The sequence below is a fragment of the Solanum tuberosum genome, unplaced genomic scaffold, assembly GCF_000226075.1.
Source record: "Solanum tuberosum cultivar DM 1-3 516 R44 unplaced genomic scaffold, SolTub_3.0 scf00136, whole genome shotgun sequence".
Taxonomy (NCBI): Eukaryota; Viridiplantae; Streptophyta; class Magnoliopsida; order Solanales; family Solanaceae; genus Solanum; species Solanum tuberosum.
The window spans coordinates 928,862-946,296 of record NW_006239061.1 but is presented as its reverse complement, the minus strand read 5'-3'; the positions used below and the strand labels follow the sequence as shown (position 1 = coordinate 946,296).

Below are 17,435 nucleotides of genomic sequence, written 5' to 3'. Positions count from 1 at the left end.
TTTGATATACAAATATTTTTGTCAACGATTTATACAAATGGTCTGCCAACGAAATTATACAAATCTGAAGAGGAGCCAACGAATTATACAATTGCTTCTTTTTGTATATATGTATAGAGAAATAGACATAGCTTTCAATTGTATATGTATAGCGAATTATACATATATATGTTTGCTATGGAGCGCAATTATGCAAACTTTGCTATAACATACAAATATGATTTTTTTGTTTGCTATATGGGAAAGTTGTTTAAAAACTAGAAGAAACTTTCCAAGATTCTTATACATCCACTTTTTAATTAATTTTTTTTAACGAAGATTCTCTATTTTCCTTTTCTTGCGGCAAATAAATACCTTGTCAGACAATTTAAGGATGTATTCATGTGCATGTGTCTCTGTGACTCCAGTCTTTTACTTAGAGTCAAAATTTGGAGATAAATTTATTTTATCCTCTCCTCTTTGGCCTTGGATTTCATCCTTTTCTATACGAGGCTTTCTTGTTCTTGAATGCTTATGTGCTGAACCTTGCTTTATTTTATCAGTATTCTTTTGGACAATCTCCGTTGCAGTTTCATGGACAAAATGTCAATCAGGATTTGATTGCAGATTCGAGCTATGATTTGGGACTACCTTCGGATCTACTTACCGTTAGGGGGCTATCATACTTGTGCCCTGATGAGCAAGAAGAGCAACTAACACAATTGAATCTTCAATTTCTGAAGTCACTTGTGGAAGTTCAAGGTGGCATCAATCAAGAGAGTTCTATGGATATGCTAGAGCTTGGAGACTATTCTATGATCAAACAGCCTCATTTGAGCAGTGTAAAAATGGAAGAAGGCCTGAAAAAAGTTGACAGCTTCTCCCGATGGGTTGCAAAAGAGCTTGAGGATGTTGAGGAGTTGCATATGCAGCCAAGTAATCAAATGTCATGGAATGTTATAGATACTGAGGAAGATGGTTCCTGTCTGCCAAGCCAGTTGCATGTGGATTCAGATTCACTGAATCTCTCACTCTCCCAGGAGCAGGTTTTCAGCATCATTGATTTTTCACCTAATTGGGCTTATTCAAACTTGGAAACGAAGGTAAGCATTTGGCTTTTATGTTCTCTAGCTTGAGTGCTAGATGCACTGCTTGCATCGCCTGTTGTCTGAAATCTCTATTTGCAGTAGTTTCATGAGTTAGTGTCTGCTTTTTCTATCAAATGCAATTACCTTTCTTGACCTTGCTGCAGACTGGTTGATTGGCAGCAAGCTTTCCACAATCATGCAACTAATTATTCTATAGCCTAGATTGTGCATAATCTCACTATTTTAGCTAATACTTACTGAAAGATATTAGATGAAATTTTAAAGTTGTCTGATTTTTGATACACAAAGCAGGTATTGATTACTGGAAGATTTCTTAAGAGTGAAGGCGACCTGGTAGCGTACAAGTGGTCATGTATGTTTGGGGAAGTAGAGGTTCCTGCAGAGGTTTTAGCAGATGGGGTGCTTCGTTGTCATGCTCCCCCACACAAACCAGGAATACTCCCTTTTTACGTGACATGTTCTAATAGATTGGCTTGTAGTGAAGTCAGAGAATTCGAATACAGATTTGGACCTTATCAGGAAGTTGGTGCTGCTGATGTTTCTATGACTGAGAAGCATCTCCTTGAACGAATTGAAAATTTATTGTTGTTGGGACCAGTTAGTAGTTGTCGCAGTTCTGATAGTATGGAGGATTCTAAGGAGAAACAAAGTACAGTTAATAAAATCATCTCTATGATGGAGGAAGAGAATCAGCAGATAATAGAGAGAGCATCATACTGTGATACATCCCAATGCAGGGTGAAAGAGGATCTATATTTTGAAAGAAAGCTGAAACAGAATTTTTATGCACGGCTGGTTCACCAAGTTACTGATGATGTCAGAGGGCGAACTCTTCTTGATGGTGAAGGCCAAGGTGTACTTCATTTGGTAGCTGCACTTGGTTATGATTGGGCCTTCAAGCCAATTTTAGCATCAGGAGTAAGTGTAGATTTTCGTGACATGAATGGATGGACTGCACTTCATTGGGCCGCATTCTATGGAAGGTAAATACTTCATAGACTGATTTATCATTTCTGCATTTATGCTTCACTTAACAAGTCAGTGGCCCATTCTTACTGTCCTGTGACTTCTCTTTTAGGATTCATGACTGATTTTCTTTAGTTAAGAAAAAGACACCAATAGCCGATAGAACTTGCCTAAACTCTGTTGAGATCCAAGCACTGTTGGATTTGTTATCGTTGTTATCTTAGTGTTCAAACACGCAAAAAAAGAATTAAAAAAGCTATGCTAAACAATTAAAGCGAATATCAATAGAGTCCCTCGTTTCCTTTTGTTTGTACTAATCCCAAGCAATGTACAGACAGCTTTTTACCAGATAATGTTGGGCCAGCTAGCATTAACATAAAATCTCCAAGGTATTACAATGGGATTCAATATCACTTGGCTCTTAACAAAAGTTTCATGCGCTAAATATTTTGCTAAACTTTTGGTACATCCTACCCTTACTTCTGGCTTATTTCACCTTCTGGGAGTAATGTTTTTATAATGTTTCATTAGTTCATAAGATATGATATCCATCTTCATTGAGAATCTGAGATTCACATATAAGAGATTTTCACTTACATACGCGAGTCTAGGTCCAGCCTCGCTTGCATTCAGTTATCAATGGGAATTTCTACTCTTCTGTTTACATGCGCAAGCTTCATATCATTGTAGTTGTTGGTTTGAACCAAAAATTTCACATTCCATATTGTTACATTTTTTATTTTCTGGGATTTGAACTTGAGACCTCATGGTTCTCAGGCCACACCCTTGGGTGAATGTTCCATCTTATTACATGCATAAACAGTCATACATATAGATGTAGTATGGAGAGCTTTGTGATTACTGGTGCGCTGATGGCATGTCAATCAAAACTGATTCTCTTCAATGCATTCTGATATAGCTGTAGAGAAGAGAAATCACAAGGATCTATTCTATCTCTGCTATTGACAGATAAAAAAGCTGGAAGCAAATTCAAGTCTAAAGACTTGGTCATTTTTACTTTCATTTTATCCCCGTTGACATTAGTAATCTTATTACGTAGTGCAATCATCATTCAAAGTCCATTGGAACGAGCAGCTTGCTAATAGGTTTTTATCTTGCAGGGAGAAGACTGTTGTTAGTCTTGTTTCTTTAGGTGCATCTCCTGGAGCTTTGACAGACCCATCTGCTGAATTTCCTTTGGGTAGAACCCCTGCTGATTTGGCATCTGCCAATGGACACAAGGGAATATCTGGATTCCTTGCTGAATCTTCTTTGACTACTCACCTTTCTAAGCTTACTGTGACTGATGCAAAGGAAGAACTTGCTTCAGAAGTTTGTGAAGCAAAAGTTGGAGAAACAGTTACAGAGCGTGTGGCTGTTTCAGCTACTGAAAATGATGTGCCAGATTTACTTTCACTCAAGGATTCTCTGGCTGCTATACGCAATGCTACTCAAGCAGCTGCTCGGATACATCAAATTTTCAGGGTTCAGTCATTTCAGAGGAAGCAAATTATTGAGCAGTGTGACAATGAGTTATCTTCTGATGAGAATGCTATTTCTATTGTAGCTTCTAGAGCTTGTAAGTTGGGGAAAAACAATGGTATAGCTCATGCGGCTGCCATTCAAATCCAGAAAAAGTTCCGTGGCTGGAATAAGAGAAAAGAGTTCCTTTTAATTCGACAAAAAATTGTTAAAATTCAGGTGCATTGCTTCTTTCAGATAATGAGTATTGTTATACACTTGGCGTCTAGTTACATATGTTTTTGTTGATGCGGAGTATCTTGCCTTTAAGTTGTTTTACCAACTTCCACATGCAAAAATTTATTCACGAGCCAGGGTGTGTCGTTATGGAAGCTGTGCTAATCATATTTTCGTTTATGGGTCCTTGTCCTTCAGCCAGTTCGTTATGTTTGACCTATTGTTTTAAAGTTCCCCTTTTTATATAGCTCAACATCTGTAGTCATTTTCTTTCTTTATGCTGACATTTTACTGTTCTTTGTGAAGGCTCATATAAGGGGACATCAAGTGAGGAAGAAATATAAGCCAATTATCTGGTCGGTAGGAATTCTAGAGAAAGTGATACTGCGGTGGAGACGTAAAAGAAGTGGTTTGAGGGGATTTAGATCAGAGGCGGTCATGAATAAGCCAAGCACACAAGAGGACTCATTGCCAGAAGATGATTATGATTTTCTGAAGGAAGGAAGAAAACAGACTGAAGTCAGGATGCAAAAAGCCCTTTCTAGGGTGAAGTCCATGACTCAATATCCTGAGGGTCGTGCTCAATATCGTAGGCTGCTTACTGCTGCTGAAGGACTTCGTGAAGTGAAGGTATAACAATGAATGTATCCAAGAAAGTGTGTTGCAATATGATTTCTATTTTCAAGTATTATTAAAATAACAACTGCTCTTTTACCCATGCCTGGCATGCACATTTATGCATCTACTTAATGAGTTTATCTATGGGTTTGCTCTCGAGTTGCAAAACATGAATTATGGGTTAAATCTAGGTTGCTAGATCAAAAGTTGACTGAGCCTTTGTAGGGAAAAAACTTGGAAAAGGGCTGCTTCCGGAGAAAAGTAGATGAAAAAAGTAAAATAGGATGCTAATCTCGTTGTGGAGTGTCTTAATCTGTTTTTAGGTTGATACTTCTTTAACTCGTTGAGTTTCATTAGTCATTCTGGCCTGGTTAATTTTTCATGACCAAATGCAACTATGAATGCAATTTCGAATCACTCTTTTAAAAGCTAGCTACCTAGTTAACTTGATTAGTTGGAATATTTGTCTCCTGTAAATAACGTTGATACTTTTCTGGATTTTTTTAGCTCTTTGACTCTACCTTAGGACCTTGTACTGGAGCTAATGCTCTGTTACACTTTTGCTGATGACATCAACCTGATTCTCTTTAATGAAATCTATTTACTTCATCAAAAAACGAAGTCTTAGCCTTAGATATCCTCTTATGACACTTGCTGAATATGAAAGCAGATAAATTTGTGTATGACAGATCTGTGTTGCAGAGAGATGTTTTTGTTAGTTACATAGTTGGATTAGTGTACCTTGACTTTCTGACTGTAGTTTGGTGGGTTGATTATTTCAAATTATTGATATCATTAAACTGAACATATGTGTGAATCCTCAATTATGCATCTGAATGTGAATTTGTCACTATTTATCTTGTTACAACTGTAGAGTCTAGGAAATGACAGGCAAATTCTTTTGGGTTATAGTTGTTGGATGTACGTTGATCTTGATGATGACCTTTGGCCCATGTTATGTTGAATCTAAATTTCAGCTGCCTAACTGGACTCGTATCTTTGATTAGCTTTTGGTGTCATTTGCTTTTTCTTTACACCTTTCTTTTTTTTCTTCACTTTCAGCAGGATGGTCCAATTCAAATCCCGGAGATCCCAGAAGATATCATCTACCCTGAAGAGGAGTTGTTTGATGTTGATAGTCTGTTGGATGATGATACTTTCATGTCGATAGCATTTGAATAAAGCTTCTTGTTTTTTTGCCTTGATTAGCCAATTAATAGTTGATTCATTGTATATACATAGAACGTAGTAACTAATTCTGCACCATGAAGTTACTTGAGGGGAAACTCAATTTGCTCTAGATTCTTATAATTATTGTAAACATAAAAGAAATGCTAATATGTGCAGCCATCAATATTCACCAAAGTTTCTATTTCCCAGTCAATTTTCATTTCTGGAAAGTTTGCCATTTTTATCAATTTATACAATTTTAGCGAGTGCCAAGTGTTAAAACTTTTTAGAGATTCTAGCCGCAGGTCTGCTGCAGCAATAGCTTTGTATTTATCTGCTACATCTAGTATCGCACCAATTTTGTAAGGTCAGAATGTTGATAATAAGGTCACCCCATTTACATATTTAGAGAACTGGTCGTCGAATATCTGATTGTTGGCATGGTTTCGAGAAAAATATCCTTCAGTATACGTACGATGAAGTGTTGGAAATGCATCTTGTGTTATACAGAAGATTTTCAGTTCATAGCTTATCAAGCAATCCAGTTACACTTTCTAGTTTCTACTGGAGTTGAGAAGTTTATGAAAACTTTCATCTAAGATGGTCAGCATAGATAAGAGCCAAGTGGGTTCACATGATATTAAAAACACGAATCAAGTAATAGAATCGAAGGAAAACGTATTACATTAACTTTATACACGCATGGTTGTTAAAAAAAGGAAAATAATAAAAACTTAATAGAATCAAAGAGAAGTGTGTTTAATTCACTTTATACTAGCATAGTACGAGAAGAAAGAATCGATAATTAGAGTAGAAGAGAAGTGTGTTAGATTAACTCTATACAGGCATTGTTGTAAGAAAGAAAAGGAATAATTAAGTATTAGTCATACTCCATGAATGTGCATCTCAGCACCTCAAAACAAAACAACACAGGAGCAGTGTTTTTCAGATTGAAATTACACAAAGGAGAAACTTGACTTATTCCTACTTTCCGGGTTCTGCCAATGGAGTTCACTGGAAGTTGATGCAGTTACATAGCTAATAATACAGTATCAATATCTCATTAAAGTTTCTATACCAAGATTTACATCTCTTTATTGTTAAAACAAGTCAAAACACTTGCAACCCCTTGTGTGTTGAACACTGAACTCGTAAACATTCGTTAAGCCGGTCCAATGAACCATGAAAGCTAAACACGACAAAAGTTGAGCAGACACATACGCAATAGTTAGGTCTCAACATGTGAGTAATATTTTCAGCTCTTGCTTGCTGCAAGGCTCTCATAAAAGAGGATATAGCCATGATCTGTATTGCTGGAGTACTCTTGAGCTGAGCCAAAAAAGGTCTGAACAGCAGACTCATCAATGATCTCCGCGTTCTCATCATCAAAGAACAACCAGTGGTTGTGGCTTTTCACAAGACTAACATAATGCCCATGGTTTGGCCCACTTCCGACATGAACCACAACAGCAAATAGAGAATACTCAGAATCTGTGTTTTCAGTGGTGTTGCTGAGTTTAAGCTCCAGAGGAAACACAACGCGGTAAGACAATTTTTTGTAACGACCTAGTTGTTCCATATACTTGAAGCGCTTCAAATGAATGACCAGGATGTGTGGAGGTTTCTTTATCTTCATCCGTTTTTGTGCTTCTTGCAAGCTGAATTCACAAGAAGAAAGTAAATTTCTCCACCATAATTGTTTAAAAAGGTAAAGGTGAAGGCACTTACCTACAACACTTGTCACAGAAAAATTTGTCCTCGGCATTGAGGGTCTCTGTAGAACTGAAATTTTTTAGGCAGCTTGTAATTGAACTGTTTTGTTCAATATCAAGGCTCAAATCAAAAAATGTCTCATCCCTAGCTGTGACTGTCTCACACCTCAAACATCTTGTTTCATTGGTTAATATACCCTGCATTTCATATAAAAAAGGAAATCAGTTAAGCAGCCACTATCTCTAGAAAGTAGTACACCATTTGCGAAGTCCTAGGATCCAAAATTTGCATCACAAGTGGAGTGAAGCAAGCACTTATAATTTAAACATATATGAATTTGTCTACTGATAGAATCCATGAGCATCAGATAGAAATTCAGAAGACCAATATAGGACCTTGACTCTAATCTTTTCAAACAGTACGTACACATTTCACTGATAGAATTTTTAGAGAACTTCACATTTTCCTCCTAGTCATGCTCCAAGCACCTCCTCTGAGATACAAATCCAAAAATACCCAACATGGAACAAACCATGACTTTTTTCCTTTCAAATAGAAGTATAAAAGAAGTTTATTGACAGAAATTTAAGAGAGATCCTTGATTTCTCCCTTCACTACCTCCTGTGAAGCTGCAATGCAGATGCTAAAACTGACATCCTCAAATTATATATAGACAAAAAGAAGGATAAAATCCTAAACAAAGTTAGATAATTTACCTGAAAATTTTTGTGCACCCAGGTAACAAGTGGCTCCTTCTTAACGCCATTCGCATGACCATTACATGTTCCATTTGAGACTTTTTCAGGAGAACTTGCCGCTAAACTTTTTGCTGCATGTGACTCTTTCTCCAAGATATCAACGAGTTCATTCAACAAGAAGTTCAAAAACTCATGGGCATCCTGAGAAAAAGCATGACCAAAAATCAACTTTATTAAAACCTAGATAAAGTAGGAATTGATTTTGTATGTAATTGTCCTAATGATTCTGGATAGCAATGGAGTAGAAATCATATCATCACAATGATTGAACACTTTGCTGCCTAAACCGTTGTTCATAGTAGTAAAACCCTTCAGCGTTAAAAAGAATTTTAGCTTACCCCTCCGTAATTTTAAGTGATATCTCTAACCTTCAAGGGTAATATAGGACTTACAACTAAGTTCCTTCCTAACTATATCTTTCTTCTCCTCCTCGTTATCATTACCCGTGCCATTAGGCACACAAGCATCGTGACACTAACTCTTCTCTTTCATCCTCCTATTTGTTCTTCTCCTCTAGCAACCACCCACACATAAAACCCTAGTGAAGCTTGTTTTCCACCTCTATGTAAATGATCAGATAAAGAATGTAATAACTTAACAATAAAGATATGGCGTGGTTTCAACAGGTAAAGCACAATTTGGGTAAGCAGGAAGGTAAAAACTTCTCTACCCTGTCGTGAAACCAGTTTAAAAACACTAAGCACGTAACCCACAAGAAAATACATTATATAAAGGAATACAGGTCACAGAAGCTTGAAGATGCTCCGGGTTAAATGATAGATGCAGTATAACATCAATGTAACTCAAATGGTTCATGACTTCTATAAAGCACATAAATGAACTTAGGATCGATATAAGATGTTTCTCTTTTTATTTTTAATCAACGTAACGTATGAGAGGTTTCTCATTTTAAACTGATCTTAGGACTAATTATGCATCTAAAGTAAAAGTGAGCATGGCACATCTCCCAGTTTGGAAATTTTTAGGGTATTCTCTTTCTTGTTTCAGATAATCCTTCTTTCATTCTTCTTATTTTCTTTTAAACAGGTCTCTTGCTATAGGTCACCACTGTGAAGTTATCTTAAAAGATAGTGATGGCTCATTCAAGATTCGCTTGAAGCCTACAAGAACGTCATGGTTAGAAAAACTGATCAAGAAGTGACTTGTTCCTTCATGATCTAACAAAAAATTGATTCTTGCATAGACGTTGAATGGTTTCCACCAAATAGCAGGCATACATAAATGTATAGAAAAACACGTACCTGATGCATGTAACCTCGGAAAAGTTCATTTTGCTTCCTGACTCTTTGTACAAAGCGCCTTGGAGCTATAACACCTGTTTTCTTCTTCTGTGAACTTATCTGCACGATAAAAACAACCAGATTTATGTGCCTACAATTCTCAACGAGCATAGATTAAAACAAATGCTATTTTCATGTGTAGAAATTTTGTTTCCTGATGAAAACTCTTGAATAATCATTGTTCAACAGAAAATTTAACTCGTACACACCAAAGAAGAGACTGACCTGGTTGAAGGTAAAAAATTCCTAGTTATGGCAAAACCGATTAACAGCACATCCTCATTTTCAGGTCTGAATTAGCTAAAACTCTTCTATATAGCAACATAACCAAGAGAGAGAGAAATAAAAGTTCAAGGAACGGGAGTTTGGAAGAGAATGTTTGAAGTTCTTATATATTTCTTACGCTATCATGTTGTCTTTGTTTTCTTACTTACGTAGAACTTTGGAATTTGGTTCGACTCTTCAGTTAAACAAGCACCATCATCCTAGCTCAGCCAATAATAGTGTTTTTGCCTTCTCAATTGAGAAAAGTAAAAATCTTATGCTACTGTCCTCACTCAAATGAATTTCCTCTGACCAAAATAAGACAATTTTGGAATGTGCTTGCTGAACATACTGAACTAGCACTTGATTGGAATTAAGTCGACAATTGTCGGAGTTCTTCTGCTTATTTATCATCCTTTTACACTTTCTCAATTGAATGACACAGAGATAGCTATAGCATTTAAGGCTAGACTTGCCAAATTCCTCAATTAAGCATGCCACATGGAGGACACCAAACGTTTTTCTAGAATTACTTTTATCAAGTAAGGTAATTACATTACTGAGAATTATTAAATTCACGTTCAACGTAGCAGAATACTCAAACATTCAAAACACCATTCATTAGATAGAAAGCCCACACATTCAGATTGAATCTGCTACCTGTGAAAACAATTCAGCCAAACAAGTTAAGAGATTCTCCTCAGCTTCTGGAGGACTTTTATTATTTGCATAATACTCTAGCAGTTGCTCGCGGAAGGGGACACAAAAGTATAAGGCCTGTATCAAAAGAGATAAAGGAACAATCAATAATCACATCGGATGCAACAATCACTGCTCAAATGAAGTGTCGTATTACGCACGACTCACGAGTGTACTGGACTTTGATTTACCTAAGGACGAATTTCATCTTTGAAATACTAATCAAAACATCAAATCGCAAAACTAAGCATCTAAATAATCCGCATAAAAAAAGGGTAAATCGATCTAATAGAAACAGCAACACAACTAGATAACCTCCATCTTTAACTAGCTAGGAATCCAAACTAAACTAATTCATCTTTTAAATTATTAAAACCATCGGAATGAAATAAGTCCAACTAGGTGGGGATCATCGTTATTGTAGAAATCTCAGCTAAACCCAGATTTTATGAATTAAAATTATTTTGACCCACAACGCCCATCAAATGAAAAAAGAAAAGAATCAAGAATCCCAAGATTAAAGAAGAAGAAAGTATGGAAAAGAGTATTAAACCTGCAAGACGCTGTTGCAATAACAAGTGTTGCCGAAATTTTCGAGACCAAAGTATCGTTCACCTTCGGGAAATTGGTCTCCGAGGGCTTTCTCGAGCTTGGAACCCGTTGCACCCATGAGACCATCAACCAAATACCAGTACTCCTCTATTCTGCTTTTATGATTCTTTCGGTCTTCAAATTCAGTAAATCTTCATCACTCACAAATTGGGTAAGACAATTTATAGAGGAAGAGATGGAGATGACATTGAATTTTGGATTGTGTTTGGGCTGAATGTGTCATTCATCTCAAAGGCGTGCTTATAGAGGCGGTGCCATCTGGGCTCTATTTTCTCTCTCCACCTTTGACCCAACCTTATGCTTCTAGTAACTATTTTGGGATTTATAATAATTATGGAAATAAAATGTAAGATTAGTTTATTTTATGTGTTATTGGCAGTCTCAAGAATATTTATTTCACTATTTGTATTTTAGTGATGAAATAAGTTATTTTATATATATATAATGGTAAAATAATTTATTTCGAGATAATTAATTTTGGATAACTTATTCCTAACTAAATAATCACTTAAAGCATGTTTGAATTGTCTTTTGGCTTATAACTTATAAATCAAAAGTCATAAGTTATAAATCTTAACTTATGACTTATTTTTATTATTTTAGATTAAAATTAAGAGCTTAAAAAAAAAATTAGATTTTACTCAAACATAATAAAAGTGTTTAGAGTCTATTTTGGCTTGAAAACAATCAAAATAAGTTATTCAAATAGGCTCTAAAGATCAATTAATGTGAATATTGTGAACAAATGTGCATGTTAATCATTATTTTTCTAGGGATGTGCAAAGTTCAAACTCGATAAGTAAAAATGAACAAAGAGAATATTTTGTAAGTAAGTCAATTGTATTATCTCAAAAACATTTATAATAATCTAAACAAATATTATGAAAATGAGGTGAATAAATTATTTTACAAAAAATAAGTGATTTTGTAAGTAGATAAAAAATATTATTTTAAATATTTATTTATAATTTAGATAAATTGAAGTGGGCACTTCAAAATTTTCTCTTGTTTTACAAAACTTATTTTTTTATGCTAATAAGAAAAGAAAAACACTAGAATAGCATTAATATATTGCTGGAGAAATTGGATATTATTAAATTTAGTTTTGATGGATGGGGAAATTCGTAAAGTTGGTTGGCAGTTTTTTTTTTTTTTTTAACACGAAACATAAGCTTTAATTATTATTTCCGAAGCTTACTAGTCAATTTCCATATTTTGAGACTAGTGAGTTTCGCTTTCTTCCCTAATATGTAGTAAGAACTCAACTTTTAATCATGTTATTTTTTTACTACAAAACATTAATCATAAATTGTTTAAGTAAGAATAAAAAGATATATTTTGGTGATCAAATGGGAAGAAGAGGTGACAATGCAATAAGAATAAATATTTAAGAAAAAGTACACTTTGTTGATTAGTGATAGCCCTTTGCTTTAATTATTTGGCAAATAAATAATTAGACAAGAAGTCAATAAAGATTTGGTGCAATGCATCTCTTAGAAAAGGTTTCAGAAATCTAATATATTCTCAATCCCCATGATGTCAAGTCCTTGTGATTTAATCTATTTTTTAAAACTAAATATTGTTTTCATTATTCTAAATCCTTTACTGTGGCCATATGTGTCATGATCTTCTATGAGGAAAATAAACAAAGGATATAGATAAGATTTGCTTCTACGTGCATTGCACAATAATTAAGTAAAATTGAAATATGACAAATTATTTTTTTGAGAGGGGATATTTATATATCTATCTTATCTTACTATGGAATTAGAAAAGGGAAGCTCGTGTTATGCACGGACACAATCACTATTATTTGAAATTTATAATTTTTATTTGTGATATTTTTAATTTTTTAAATATAGTAATATTTGTTTTTAATGATCTAACATTGACATTAGAAATCAAGGTTATTTATGGATAAAAGATCGAGAAATTAAATAATCACATATCGTTAATTTGAGATTATAAATTTTATAAACTTTTAAAATTGGAGGAAAAAAAACGGAGACAATAATTAGTTTGAATGGAAAATTAATAGAGTAGAGTTTGGTTATGTAGTGGAATAGGTAGGTATTACTATCTAAGAAATGGAAATAAGCATACAGTTGTGTGTTTCCCACATAAGTAAGCAGCTTGACATATCGGTTGAAGAGGTCTCCAAATTGATGCTCCAAATCGACTTATGCTTATGCAGATTCGATCTGGAAACCGTTGGTCAAGCTACTTACTTATGTGAGAAGTACATATTGAATTACAACTAATCTACACTATGAGAGCTCACCTTCAATGGTGGATCACAGATGCATTTAGAGAGAAAGAAAAGAAGAAGTGTTATTCATTATTGTGGAAAGCTCAAAAAGATATTACAATGTAACAATGACTTGTATACACTGTTTATTTCCTAACCGACTAACAACTGTACTAACAATTTTTCTAATTCCTCAACTGCTCCTACTAACTTTATACACATCATTAAGTAATTCATATCTCATTACTCACCCTCAAGCTTGTGGGTGCAAAGACATTCAACACACCAAGCTTGTCTATCAAATATTCATGTTTTGCTCTAGGTAATCCTTTTGTCAATATGTCTGCCAATTGTTATTTGGAACTCACATGTTCTGTTCTGATCAGTCCTGCATGTATCTTTTGTCTGACAAAATGACAATCGATCTCTATGTGCTTGGTTCTCTCGTAAAACACTTGATTAGCTGTTATTTGCAAAGCTGCCTTACTGTCACTGTATACTACAACTGGTTGTTCAACTTCATTTCCTAATTCTTTCAACAAAGCAACAATCCACACTAGTTCTAAGATTGCATTAGCTATACTCCTGTATTCAGCCACAGCTGAACTCCTGGAAACTACACTTTGCTTCTTGGATTTCCATGACAATAATGTCCCACCATGTTTAACTAGAAAACCTGACACTGATCTCCTTGTATTTGGGCATGTTGCCCAATCAACATCACATCACAGTACACACTTAACTTATTGGATCTTTTGTTGCTCAGTAATATCCCAAGTCCTGGCTCCCTCTTAATGTATTTCATCACCCTCACAACTGTTTCCAGTGTGATCTCTTGGGTTGGTGTAAAAATTGACTTAGTGTCTGAACAAAGTAAGCTATGTTTGGCCTGGTCATAGTCAAATATAACATTTTCCCTACCAGCATTTGATGTTGTTCCCTGTCTTCAAATTGTTCATCATAGTGAGACCATCCAACTCTTGGATTGTTAGCTTGGTGTTGGCTTCAAGAGGGGTCCAAGCTGGTTTAGCATTTCCTAGACCCAAATCTAAAATAATTTCCAAAGCATATTTTCTCTGATTCATCAAAATGCCTTTTGTTGATCTACTGAATTTCATTCCCAAAAAGAATTTCAAGTCTCCAAGATCCTTGATCTTAAAAGCCTTGTACAAAATGGCTTTTGTGTGTTCTATAAGTCCCAAATTACTTCCTGTCACTAACATATCATCTACATAAACAAGAATCACTACCATGTCTGATCCTTTCCTTTTAATGAATAAGGAATGATCTAGGCTACTTTGAACAAGACCAGATTCCAATAATGCTTCACTTAGCTTCAAGTTCTATTGCCTGCTTGCTTGTTTGAGATATATCATAAAGGGATTTGACAAGTCTGCATACTAGACCAGACTCCCCCTGACTGGCAAAGTCCTCAGGCAACTGCATATACACCTCATCATGAAGGTCACCTTATAAGAAAGCATTGTAAACATCTAATTGATGAACAAACCAATTATGTTGAGCAGCTAAAGATAAAACAGTCCTGACAGTAGCAATTTTAACCACTGGTGAAAAAGTCTCATGAAAATCAAGCCCCTTTTTTTGACTGTAACCCTTTGCCACCAACCTAGCTTTGAACCTCTCAACATCACTATTAGCATTCAACTTGACTTTATATACCATGTTGAATTACAACTAATCTACACTATGAGAGCTCACCTTCAATGGTGGATCACAGATGCATTTAGAGAGAAAGAGAAGAAGTGTTATTCATTATTATGGAAAGCTCAAAAAGATATTACAATGTAACAGTGACTTTTATACACTGTTTATTTCCTAACCGACTAACAACTATACTAACAACTTTTCTAATTCCTCAACTGCCCCTAACTAACTTTATACACAGCATTAAGTAATTCATATCTCATTAGTACACAGCTGAAGCATACATATTGACACTTAACTATCTGCTTATTGTCATTTCTTAGATAGTAATATCTCATATATATATATAACTGGAAAAAATAAAATCTTATGCTCAATTATCTGCTTATTCTCATTTCTTAAATAGTAATATCTCATATATAACTGGAAAAAAAAAATCTTACTTTTAGAACTAAGCCAAGCTAGGTGATAGCACAAGGAGAAATTAAGACATACACTGTTTTAAAAGGAAAATATAGGTAATTAGGTAATAATTAATTATTGTTTGTCTTTAATTTCTATTGCTTGTTTAAAATTTACGATACTCGTACCTTATATGACTTCGATATCATTGCTTATCCACCATATCCTTTGTACAAATTAGTAAAAATCGTAACTGGATTTATTGTTAGGTAACCATTATTATAAAATTAAAACTCAATGCTTGTTTTAAAACCAGTACAAGTATATGTTAGATTCTCTACAAAGAAACCAAAAGATAACTCCAGCTTTGCCTTTGGATATATGAAGTTTTTAAAAAATGTGATGCAGTTAAATTTATTATTGATATTGACCAAGCTCGTAAAGTAACTACCAGATACCACTGTAAGCTAAAATCTAATTATCGAAATGACCAAAAAAACAAAGAGGAAATCCCAAAAGCTTAATGAGTGTGCTAAGATTTGATCATGCTTCAGAGCAGTGATGATGACTGCAATAGTTCCTGACTTTGCTTAGGAAAAATGGTACTCTCTTGGAGTGTGCGAATCCTCCGTAAAAGCAATCATCTGAAATTGTTGAAACGATTTTGCAACATTGTGTCGATAATGAAATTTTACGCTTGAAAACAGAAGTGATCAAATCTTATACACAATCGTCCATCTTGATGCAAGAAGTCGTTGGAGCCGGGGCAAAAGACGGAGCCATGTGCGGCGGTGAAACCATATCATCAACTGGGGATGGAGCTACATGAGTTGGTGATGAAGAAGCCATATGCGATGGCGGAACTGCATTATCAACAGGAGATGGAGGCAGGTGAGTTGGTGGTGATGATTTTTTTGGGTGAGGACGCCACCACCATCCGATTGAAGGTACATGATGATGATGCCGCCATGATAGAATCGAAGAAGTGCCAAACGATTCCTTGTTGTTATCTGTTTTGGCTTCTGTTGCAATGGCGTTAACGATGCTTATGAAAATACCCAACAACAGAAACACACAAAATAATGTGCCACTTGATCTCGACATGTTTCAGAAAAAGATTTAATAATTACGTTTCTGTAACTCCTAGAACGTTTCTGAAAAAGAAGAACAACTATGAGTTGATATAAATAGACAAAAGAATATAAGCTACGGCAGCACTAATTCCTAATCCCTTTAAACTTGGAACATCTATTTCTACCCAAATTTTGATTCTATGTGACACTTAATTTGAGTAATATAATCCGACTACTCATATTTGTTCCTTCTCAAACACACAAGTAATTATTCAGCCTTCTTTCTGAAACATTCTCAGAGTCAGCGATACTGTAACATGTCGAGATCACGTGGCACATTATTATGTGTGTTTCTCTTGTTGGGTATTTGCATAAGCATCGTTAACGCCACTGCAACAGAAGCCAAAACAGATAACAACAAGGAATCGCTTGGTACTTCTTCGATTCTATCATGGTGGCGATATCATCATCATGTACCTTCATTCGGATGGTAGCGTCGTCACCCGAAAAAAACATCACCACCAACTCACGTGACTCCATCTCCATCCCCTGTTGATAATGCGGTTCCGCCATCGCACATGGCTTCTTCATCAACTCATGCGGCTCCATCCCCAGTTGATGATGAGGCTTTACCACCGCACTTGGCTCCGTCTTTGTCCCCGGCTCCAACCACTTCTTGCATCAAGATGGACGATTGTGTATCAGATTTGATCACTTCTGTTTTCAAGCGTAAAATTTCATTATCCACACAATGTTGCAAAGCTGTTTCAACAATTTCAGATGATTGCTTTTATAGAGGGTTCGTGCACTCTAAGGGTGTGTTTGGTATGAAGGAAAACATTTTCTGGAAAATGTTTTTCAATTTTCTCATGTTTGGTTGGGTTAAATGTTTTGGAAAATGTTTTTCAAATCAACTCATTTTCCTCAAATTCAAGGAAAATGACTTTCCTTCAAAAATCAAGGAAAACATTTTCCAAAACTTTCCACCAATTTCAAATTACAACTTTTTTGTTGAAAAAATCAAAAAAAAAAATTGATGAAAAAGTAAATTTAAAGCTTATTTTAAAAAAATATTTTTCAACTTCAATTTTTTTATCCCACCCCCCTCCCTCCAGCCCCCTACCACCCCCACCACCACCCCTAAAAAGAAATAAATTAAA

The 17,435-nt window shown here is 35.2% G+C and overlaps 2 protein-coding genes across 5 annotated transcripts in view; one reads left to right on the top strand and one right to left on the bottom strand.

Annotated features, from left to right (window-relative positions):
* Positions 1-5,754, top strand: part of LOC102580087 (calmodulin-binding transcription activator 2) — a 10,772-nt gene extending 5,018 nt beyond the window's left edge. The window contains exons 10-14 of one of the 4 annotated variants that reach the window (XM_006351717.2): positions 594-1,082; positions 1,380-2,071; positions 3,176-3,755; positions 4,059-4,382; positions 5,433-5,754. In XM_006351717.2, the coding sequence (XP_006351779.1) occupies positions 594-1,082; positions 1,380-2,071; positions 3,176-3,755; positions 4,059-4,382; positions 5,433-5,552 (2,205 nt within the window). In that variant the 3' untranslated portion in view covers positions 5,553-5,754. Of the gene's footprint in view, positions 1-542; positions 1,083-1,379; positions 2,072-3,175; positions 3,756-4,058; positions 4,383-5,432 lie in introns of all 4 variants that reach the window. The other 3 variants (XM_006351716.2, XM_006351715.2, XM_006351714.2) reach the window with 3 other exon arrangements.
* Positions 5,755-6,347: 593 nt separating this feature from the next.
* Positions 6,348-11,182, bottom strand: LOC102579768 (ubiquitin carboxyl-terminal hydrolase 3-like). Its single transcript, XM_006351713.2, has 6 exons — positions 10,829-11,182; positions 10,237-10,353; positions 9,274-9,372; positions 7,970-8,152; positions 7,269-7,450; positions 6,348-7,198 (listed from the first exon to the last, which is right to left on the bottom strand). Exons 1-6 carry the CDS (start codon positions 10,943-10,945, stop codon positions 6,796-6,798), a joined length of 1,101 nt encoding a protein of 366 aa, XP_006351775.1. The 5' UTR covers positions 10,946-11,182; the 3' UTR covers positions 6,348-6,795.
* Between the last annotated feature and the right edge of the window lie 6,253 nt (positions 11,183-17,435).